Genomic DNA, 10,509 nt, shown 5'->3' with positions numbered 1-10,509 from the left:
TTTATATCCCGCAATCCGGACTTTATAATTTGCAATTGCGAGTTTATATCTCAGAAATAGAGGGGAAAAAAAATGTATATTGTTGACTGATAAGAGACACAGCAGATAAAATGTCAGTGTAATTGAAAATAAATATATTCAGAATAATAATTTACACAATTTAAATTTCACAGAACAAAAAAAGTCTTTACATGAAAATAGTCATATATATAGCGTATATAACTGTGCCATTGCTGATGTTATTAGGGCTCTTGGACAACATTCACAGCTGTTAATTGACTGAACAAAACTAAATTAAATAAAAAAACAACTATATATTGAACTATATTAAAAAATCAATAGTAGCCTACAGCATACAGATGCAAAATTGGGGAGGGAATAAATTTGGGAGAGAAATGCACATAATTGTCTCAAAAATAATGTTAGAAAATTTAAATAAAAAGCAAAAATAATAATAGGCTTTATTTTCTTATTGCAAAAATATCTTACAGTTTTGTTTTGAAGTGAAATGTGACCAGGATTTGTTTTTTTTTTGGTAAGATTTTCCCAACTAGAGCAGAATGCATGCTCATTCATTACCTTACAAAGCCCCTCTCAGATTTTCAGACACTCGCCGTTTTAATTAAGTGAATGAGGGGGAGGAATGCAGTGGAAAGAGGGAGAGAGGTCAATCAATGAGTAGGAGAGTTGAAAGAGAGTATGAAACAGCTCTGGAGAGGACTCCAAAGAGATGGAGGAGGATGAGAGACCTGGCTCATGAGGGTTGGGAGATGAAGGACCAGATAAAGGTGGGCAGAGAGGCGAAGAGATACAAGGACAACCTCATTTTGTATATGGCAGAAGTCACATTCTCATGAAATCTATAAGAATTAACTGTTGATTCTTTTTTTTTAAAGAAATACTGAGTGTTAAATCAATTTCTGTTAGAATAATTGATGGTTGAATCACTTTCTATGAGAATAACTGACCTTTGAATTGATTCATATAATGATTAGCCGAATCTCTTTTTATACTCGCAGTGAAGATGCGTCATATTCACAGAAAACACATGCGCTGGTAATGTTCAGACAGCAGTCTGTGTTTATGTTTTACAATACCAGGCCATATATCCATTCTGTGTTTCCACAGAAAAGGCTTTAAAACTATATGGTTTGTCTGATCTAAGAGTATTTTGATGTAATAACACCAAGATGAAAAGAGGGAAAGAGCACGAAATCCTCTACTTCAAGCTGAAGCACAGAGGGTCTTGTTTTTTAGTTTTCATTATACTGAGCAGAAATAAGTGTCACACTCATTATTGTTTTCTTTTATTGGGGGTCTGGCGTATCGGTCTGATGGATGCCTGTTACCACAGCAACAAAGCAACCTATAAGCATGTGTGTGTGTATATATATATATATATATATATATATAAGCCTTTTCTGTGGAAACACAGAATGGATATATGGCCTGGTATTGCAAAACATAAACACAGACTGCTGTCTGAACGTTACCAGCGCATGATCTGTGTTATATGTGTATATATATATATATATATATATATATATATATATATATATATACACATGCTTATACTGACGGTTTTTGCAGGAAGACAGACAAAGGCAGATGAATAAAGTTCCAAACGACTCAAGGTTTTATAATAATTCCAAAGAGGCAGGCAGCAGCAAACACTTTAAACATAACAGAAGAGAGTGACTGTGAAGGTACAGCTATAAAGCAAACACAGTTTAGTCAAACACAACTGAAACAGAACTCATAATGACGGTGACCATAGTAACTAGTGGTGGGAAAACAACAAAGGAAGGCATGAACTGAAGAGTTCACAAACTAAAAGTCCTTGAACTGAACTGAACATAATGGTGACACACACATTGTACAAACGCATACATACATGTATATTCAGCCCCTCACTAATTCCTGAGCTTCCAGTGTGTGTGACAGAGCCACAGGCTTCTGGCTTTTAAATAAACTATTTTGTTTTTCTATTTGTTAAGTATGCATGAGAAATTAAACATTTAACATAATTTAGAAACTTTCTCTCGAAAATATATTTCGGGAAAGTTTGCTGTGTGCTCATTGAAAATTAATAAAGTGTCTCCGGTGCCGCGCGATGCGGAATGCAAATCACCCCGTGTTTAAACTGTTTAGTAAACTTTGTCCATACTTTCTCTAAGCTTGTTTGGAAGTCACGAGATCTGTGTCAGCCAGGAAAAACAGAGGTGTACATAACCAGAGAAGGTGCCAGACAGCTCAGTTTAAAATGTGATGCGCCTGCCATAATGTTTTATTTTATATTTAATTTAATTGTATTATATATTTAATTATGTATTATTATACTGTATATATATTTATTAACTTTCATATATTAACGTGTCTCAGATGCTTCACCAAAAATTCCTTTGAAGAAATAAACATTTTGTACTACAAAATGTAAATAGCATATCTCATATCATTTGAATTTAGAAGAATTGATAAGAACTATTTGAGTTCATATTGAAATCTCTGCAGACTTATCTCGATGCATTTGGTAAAGGTGTTGAGATCAAGTGGAGATGTGATATCACTGGGGTCTTTTTCTCAGAAGAAACATCTGAGAAGGAGGACTATTGTGCATCCTTTATTCCCATTGCTGTCTAGGAGAAACGACTGAGATATTATAGAGGTCTCATTTGTTATTTATACCAGTTGCAGCTGCAATGCAGTAACTTCATGTACAATTTATGTTCTGTGCAACTGTGTTGCATTTTGAAGCCAATAGCAAACTTAGAGCACTGCCTGTAATGCTTTGCCTTATTGGCTCCTGTGAGTGTCTAGGGTTTGTCTGCTTCACAGGGGGGGAATATTCCTCATATGTGTATTGATTGGCCTGATGAGCTCTCTACTACTCCAGACACTTATTTGCTCCCATGTGTTTTGCCACTTTAATTAAACTCTTGATTTAATGCTCTCACTCCATTTCTCTCTTCACTTAACAGTACAGTACATTGGGGGAGGAATGTGTGTGCATGTGTGTCTGTAGTTTCAGAACCAGCTATGGAAAAGCAAGATCTTCTACAAAAAGCCCTGAACTACTGTAGCCTACCATGAGATGACATTAAATAGTTGTTATGCTTGTGTTTAGAAAACCTATGGAGGACAGTTTTCCACCTCTTCATATCCACAACTTGACTTTATATCTTATTTTACTTTATATTTCACAATTGTGACTGTTTCTCATAATTATGACTTTGATTCTTTCTCACAGATGAAACTTTTTTTCTTGTAACTGCAACTTTAGATCTCCTAATTCGACTTTATATTTCACAGCTTTAGTTATCTCAAAATGACCTTTTTTACTATTAGGCAGAAACAGACTTCCATAGAAACCAAATCTTATAAAGGATAAAAACTCAATTAAACCAAACTAAATAGAAAAGTATTTAAAACACTGGCTTAAATTACAACATAATGGAACAAAATTGGATTATTATCTGCCTCTAAATTTACAATAAAAGAGACACGATAGGCCTACTTAACACTATAGAAAAGTCATGAAAATATGGATTGACTATTTGGACATAGACTTGCCATACAGATACCTGGCTTTAAAAATTGAATACAGTGTTGATACATCTCTCAAAGTAGTCAGAAACAGATTTACACACTTTCTCTATAAACCAGGCCCGGGGTGGGGAATCGGGGGAATCGGGAGAGTTCCCGGTGGGCCGCTTCACTTTTGGGCCGGTCGAGGATTTTTTCTTTTTTTCCCCCACATTTGTCACGTTAAGCCCAATTTATACTTCTGCGTCGAACTCACGCCGTAGCTACGTCGTAGGCTGTGTGTAGCGCGCGTACCCTTCGGCGTACCCTGATCACGTACCAATCACAGCGCTTGCGTCCGCGTAGAGTTGACGCGTTGTTACATTTTTGGAGAGGTGCACGTCAGGGTACGCCGAAGGGTACGCGCGCTACACACAGCCTACGACGTAGCTACGGCGTAAGTTCAACGCAGAAGTATAAATTGGGCTTTAGGCTACACACGTTCCGCATTCTGACACCGCAGCGCGCAGCCTCTGCATGGGTTGTACCATGAGAGGGAGTTCTCCCCTCACCTCCCATAGAGTTGGTTGGGTCCATAGCCCGTCTTTTCCAAAACGTTTTCTCAGGTAGGCTAGTACCGCGGCACCGCCGGCGCCTACCGATAGCTGGGCCGGCCCTACCGTAACGGTACGCGTCAGGGAGGATGGATGGGAGGAAGAGGCCAGGAGGGGCTTAAAAAAGCCAGGTTGAAAAAAAGAAAGGCATTGGAGGAGGATGCTGCCAAATGTGCCAAGCTTACAGATTTATTTTCAAGAGGACAAACACAAGTGGCAACAGGTAAAGAGAGATAGGTCTAGTAATGATTAGCAATTAGCAACGTAATTATTCGGCTAATAGCCTACTGTTGTAGCATTGTCAACCTATTCACAAGCAAAATATAACATTTAATTAAAATATTAGCCTTTTTGTATCACCCAATACATGGCGATTCATAGACTTTGCAAATATTATGCAATTTAATATTGATGATAACAAAACTCAAGCTATGAAAAAATTTGCACTGTTGATCACACTAGTCTACTTTAATTTTTCACCAGGAAATTTGTTTTGAAAAACTTTTATTTTGTACAAAATGGCACATAGTCACACTTGTGGTGTTCCCGGTCAAAAATGATCAGCCTACAAAAATAGCTTATAAATCTCTCATTATACTATATTATCACCCAATATTGTATTCAATATTTTTGTCAACTTGTTTTCTTTCAATTAGGACTGGTTTTATATTTCTATTTGCATCTGATTAATCATAGGCCTCATTTATCTGAGAGTAGGTATCACGTTTTTTTTTATTAAAAAAGCATTATTTTTGAATATTTTTGAATACAAATAAATCTGTTACTAAATAAACATTAGTTCAATATGCATCTTTGTGGAAGAGTGGGATACATTGCAAATGCTTTCTTTCTTTTTTTCTTTCTTTCTGCTTTTGTTAATTTATCAACCTATCCTTGTGGAATAGTGGAATAGTTTTTGTTAACTTCTCAGCTTAAGTGAATTATTATTTAACCTTTTCATTATTTGTTGAACCATGGTATTAATACAAACTACACAATAGTAAGAGCTGAACTGTTGCTTCATTTATCCAGTTTGGAAAAAGTGGTCATTTGGAATTCCACCATGGAAAATGTGGGCCGGTCTTGGGCCTGAAACTACCGGGTTGAAAAGTGGCCCCACTCCGGCCCTGTTACAAACCATCACGAAGATTTCTATTCGAAAATAAATATACCATGTGAAAGTGCAGAAAATATTGCAAGGTATGTGAGATCTGTCATAAAATAAGAAGGACAACCCAACAAATACCAAATATCTGGAAACAAATAAAATATAGAATGTCATATTCAAAGAAGCTTAACATTGATACCTTTTTCATATGTGTGAGTACATGTACCGTAATATTATTTGAGCCATCCTTCTTTATTATTCAAGATTCTTTTGAGACAGGGCTGGAAATAATGAGGTGGAGAGTGGGAACTATTCTCAGGGTTCACCAGTCCAGAGTGGTCACAACAGTTATACTCTAGGATTGATGTAGTATCTGGCAATTAATTCAGAGTATTTTTATGTCAAAATACATCATTAAAACATTAATCCAGAAATCATGCTTTGTGTGATTTATTTAAAGTCTCAGTCTGTGGTTCTCTGCACCCTCTCCAAAATAAATAGTTCAATCTTCCGCTCAGCTGCGTGTTCTGAAACTGAACAGATGAGAGTTCAGAAGGTCAAAGAGTCACGTTGTCAGAAAAGAAAATCTGTGCACTAGAATAGAAAAGAAAGGAAGTAGAAGGAGGCCGAAAGCAGTGTTAAGCACAATGCATAACAAATTTTTGTTCTGAGGAATTTAAAAGAGCAGTCATATTAAAAGAACAGACCAATTAAGTTACTGCAGATGTCATCGGAAAAAAAAAAAATTCTACTTTGTTCTATTTTAATATTGGTGGGATCAGAAAACGAAACTTGATTTAAACTGTCACTCAATTATGTGTAACAAGGCAATTTTTCTGAGCATGTGCACTTGGCCATCACGTCGCTTTACATAATGTTGCAGAAGAGGTATTGATCCATAGCACAATTTACACTCAGTGTATCCAGAATTCCTATCTAAAGCTAAATGCATTCAAGATGCAAGATAAATGTAGGTAAAAATTACAACAGCAGATACACAATTGAAGATATACTGCCACATGCACTCTATATTTTATTCTGTGGATCCATGTATTTCTCTCAGTGTATGGATTTATTGTGCATGATTTTTATCTCTTTGAGATAGAAATCAATCACTTGAGAAGACGCATGAGCAAATAGTCTGTTTGCTTCCATATATATCAAACATGAGCGGCATTGACGTGAACTAACTAGCAATAGGGGATTGTGAAGGACCGCTGTGTAAGTAGTGTGCAAAACAAATGTCGCTGTGATTGGAATTTCATACAAAAGACACTAGATCAACACTAATCCCTTGTTTAAATATATGTGTTGTTCCCTAATATTCCATCTGAAGAGGAAATCTTGTCGCAGTAACATCCAGATGTGACCGTGAGTTGGGTCTTAATAAGAACACAGTGCATACAGAAACTTGCAAAGAATCAGTTGAAATTTTTTGGGGGATTATTGTCATTCACATCAGGCCACCTCACACCAAGATATCAGAGTGAGTGCACACCCTCTGCCTGTTGCACATCCAATAACATCTCGCTTTCCAGAAATCCGAGGGTTCCCTGCTGTGTTAGACTCATCATCACTTATTATCACTCTCTCAATAGAAACCGTTGCTATGGAAGCTGGTGACTCAGAGCTCATAGGAATATTAGGGAATGATATTCTAGAAGCTGACACTGTCATACCTAAATATGGATAATGCAGCATAGCGAGACCGAGCTTATAGAACTCATACAAAAAGAAGGAATTTTCAATTAAAAGTATTCAAAAGTGTTAAATCACGGTAAGAACTTGAGGAATGAGGTCAGATGTTAAGGAAAAAAATACATTGAAATCATAATTCAGGCTATATTGCGTCCGCCAACCCGCTCTATGTACTGTAAGTGACTTACTTTTACACACAAACACATTCCTTTTTGGATTTAAACATGACAAATTCAGTGCCCTTCAAAACAGCTAAATCCTTTTCAACATAAAAGGCTTTAGAGAAATGTGAAACAAACCCAAGGACTCATGGGATGGTTAGTTACACCTGATTGTACTAAATTACCACAGTGACCCCTAGTGTTTTGTTTTAAAGCTTCATCAGTTGGAACAAGGTCAAAAACATCCTCTGAAGTGAACACATTTTTCTTTCTTTATTTAATAGATGCTTTAAGCCGGCAGAGGAGAAAGAGACCTGTGACCTCCCCTTCCGTCTTCACGACTGACGATACTCCTGTGCACCCTTGGCCCCGATGCAGGAGTAAGTGACGACAACGACAAGAGAACGGCACAGTGTCCAGCAATGCTGTTTATATGGGTCAGCTGACACACACAAGCAGGCCCATGTCGGTAGGAAATCGACACAATCTGCCTCAGCAGTGGATACACATACAGATTTATACAATACGGTCACACTGAATCAAAGAGATATTGACATACTAAATTAGTGTGGAGGCCATGTAAGCCACAAAAATGCGGTAAAGAGTGGTCTTTGGACTGTGTGGAGCTTTGCAAAACGGGCTCCTCAGTCACCAGCATCGATGGACAACAGTTTGCACACCATGAACTAACCTTGCTACTTTTTGAAGGATACGATTTGTTCGTTTTTTACTTCGATTAACAGATAGCACCATGGTTCTGCCGCCACCCGACAAGCGGCATGTGTGTTTAACCACCATTGTGATCATGACCAGCATGGCCTTCATGGATGCCTACCTTGTGGAGCAGAACCAGGGCCCACGCAAAATCGGCGTCTGCATCATCGTCCTGGTCGGAGATATTTGCTTTCTTATAGTGCTGCGTTATGTGGCGGTGTGGGTGGGTGCTGAGGTAAGGACTGCGAAGCGTGGCTACGCCATGATCCTCTGGTTCCTTTACATCTTCGTTCTGGAAATCAAGCTCTACTTCGTCTTCCAGAACTACAAGGCTGACCGTAAAAGTCTGGAGACGGTAGCTAGGAAAGCATTGACTTTGTTGCTATCGGTTTGCGTACCCGGACTGTACCTTGTCCTGGTCGCACTCGACAGCATGGAGTACGTAAGAACCTTCCGGAAGAAGGAGGACATGCGGGGTCGACTCTTCTGGGTGGCTCTTGACCTTCTGGATGTCCTGGACATCCAGGCTAACCTTTGGGAGCCACAGCGGACAGGTCTGCCAATCTGGGCTGAGGGTCTGATGTTCTTCTACTGCTACATCCTGCTGCTCATCCTGCCTTGCGTTTCTCTGAGCGAGATCAGCGTGCAGGGCGAGCACGTGTCGCCTCAGAAGATGATGCTCTACCCGGTCCTCAGCTTAGTGACCATCAACATAGTCACCATCCTCATCCGAGGTGTCAACATGGTTTTGTTCCAAGACAGCCGAGTCTCGACCATCTTCATCGGGAAGAATGTCGTTGCCATCGCCACTAAGGCCTGCACCTTCCTGGAGTACCGACGACAAGTTAAGGAGTTTCCCCCGCAAGATCCTGCTGGGATTGCAATGGAGATACAGCACAACTCTGTGCCACACAATCAAACTTTACCAAACGCCACGACCACCCTTCCAGAGGAGCCCTCACCGGCCCGTGAGGTCATTGACACGTGACCAGAGCTGACCAAATTGTCTAGACTTTAGTGTTAGGGGGAAAGAAGAAAATCTTAGTTAGTTCAAACCAGGAAAAGATGAAGCATCTTTCTTCTGGTCCTTTTACTACTGAGCAAGAAGGTCAGCCCTAAGTTTACTATTTTAAAGAATATTTTGTAAAGTGCTACTCATCTAGGCTAAGTGTTCAAATGCCATTGATGCTCAAAAGCACAAATGGCAGCTCACAAGATCTTGATTTTAACCAGATTTTGTAATTTCAAGCAGCTGTTTTGTGATGTTAGATATGGGCTGTTTTTAAAGAGATTTGAGTGGTGGTGGCTCACCTTGCTCCACATATGGAATCTGCACTGATTTCTGTAGAATCTGAATGCTTGTTATTTTCAAAGTTGTTCAAAGTTGCCCTGCCCCTTGTGTGTTCATTTATAAAATATTTTGGCTAGTTTGAAAATCCTTTAAGCAGTCAGTCAAAATCCAGTACTCTCAGCTCACCATGTTTAAATCAATTTCACACAATTCTGCAGATTTTCCCTCGGAAATCTGAGCATAAAATCTGAGGAAATTCCCATCTGGGCTTGCTGATGAGTGAAAAATGAGAAACGAAACGTACCAGTTTCAGAAGTTAAGTCCACTCGTCTTACCACAATCTGTAAACAGATCTGAGGCAAGACGTGAACTTCAAATTATGTTTTCAAGATGTGATTTGAAGATGAAAATTATTTTTTGTGTGTGTTAAAATGTGAGCATGTTTTAAAGCAAAACAACTCTCACGGAATTATTTTCCTGGGTATTCAAATGGAACATTTTCAGCCTTTATAAGTTTTGTATGTGTGGGTGGATAGAATGGAAGAGAGGACGGAAGAGAGTTCATTAGAAAAAACAGAAAATATTGGATGATAATACATGAATTAATATACAATTCAGTCATGTTTTTAAAGAGGATCATTGTATTATTATTATCTTGTTTCTTTTTTCTTTTAGCTGTGACATTTTAAATGTTGCAAAGTGTAATAAAACCTCCATAATCTTGAAACTGTGGTGTGTTTGACATTGACAGCTGAAATATGTAGATCCAGCTAACATTGATCTTCAGCACAAACACAAAACACAGTCTTTACTCCCACACCCAGCCAACACTTGTGCCAGAACCGCTGAGAAACAGCAGGACTGGGTGATTCTACATGAGCTTTGAGACGCAGTTCCACTTGGTGAGAATGGGGTGCAGAAAGCAATTTGGCTACTGCTGATTGGCTCTGGCTGCCATGTAGGCCAGCTGTAGGGAGTGATAAATTACAGTTCCTGTGATCCTCAGCCCTCTCATCCATCTCACCGTTATAGAGTTCCTATAGGCTTCCTCACCACGAGGCCTGAGCAGCAGGAAGATTTCCTATAGCACAGTTCTCAGTCCTAACAGAGATGCCATTTCTAGGAGTGTTCCATAAGAGCAATAAATTGCACTTCTGAACTGACACCTAGATATCTTTGACAACTGGAGATAAATGGTCAACTGTGTGAGTAAATCACTTTCTGCTGAAATGTATTACTCCCAACAAACAGCCTATAAATTACTTCTTGGACTTCTTGAATACATAACCATCCATACAGGATTCATGAGAAGATATTAACAACCCCTCCAGGCACTATTTGCAAGACTTGACCTTTGTAAAGCCATTTTGAAAGGTAAAGGGAAAAAACATTATAAAATTC

At 38.7% G+C, this 10,509-nt stretch overlaps 1 protein-coding gene across 1 annotated transcript in view; it reads left to right on the top strand.

Annotated features, from left to right (window-relative positions):
- Positions 1-9,828, top strand: part of tmem121aa (transmembrane protein 121Aa) — a 30,756-nt gene extending 20,928 nt beyond the window's left edge. The window contains exon 2 of the mRNA XM_084097767.1: positions 7,388-9,828. Within this exon, the coding sequence (XP_083953893.1) occupies positions 7,855-8,805 (951 nt within the window). The 5' untranslated portion in view covers positions 7,388-7,854 and the 3' untranslated portion in view covers positions 8,806-9,828. The remainder of the gene's footprint in view (positions 1-7,387) is intronic.
- Positions 9,829-10,509: the final 681 nt, after the last annotated feature.

Source organism: Abramis brama, assembly GCF_963993115.1.
Source record: "Abramis brama genome assembly, chromosome: 21".
In the NCBI taxonomy this organism is placed as follows: domain Eukaryota; kingdom Metazoa; phylum Chordata; class Actinopteri; order Cypriniformes; family Leuciscidae; genus Abramis; species Abramis brama.
This window is presented reverse-complemented; position numbering and strand designations above follow the sequence as displayed.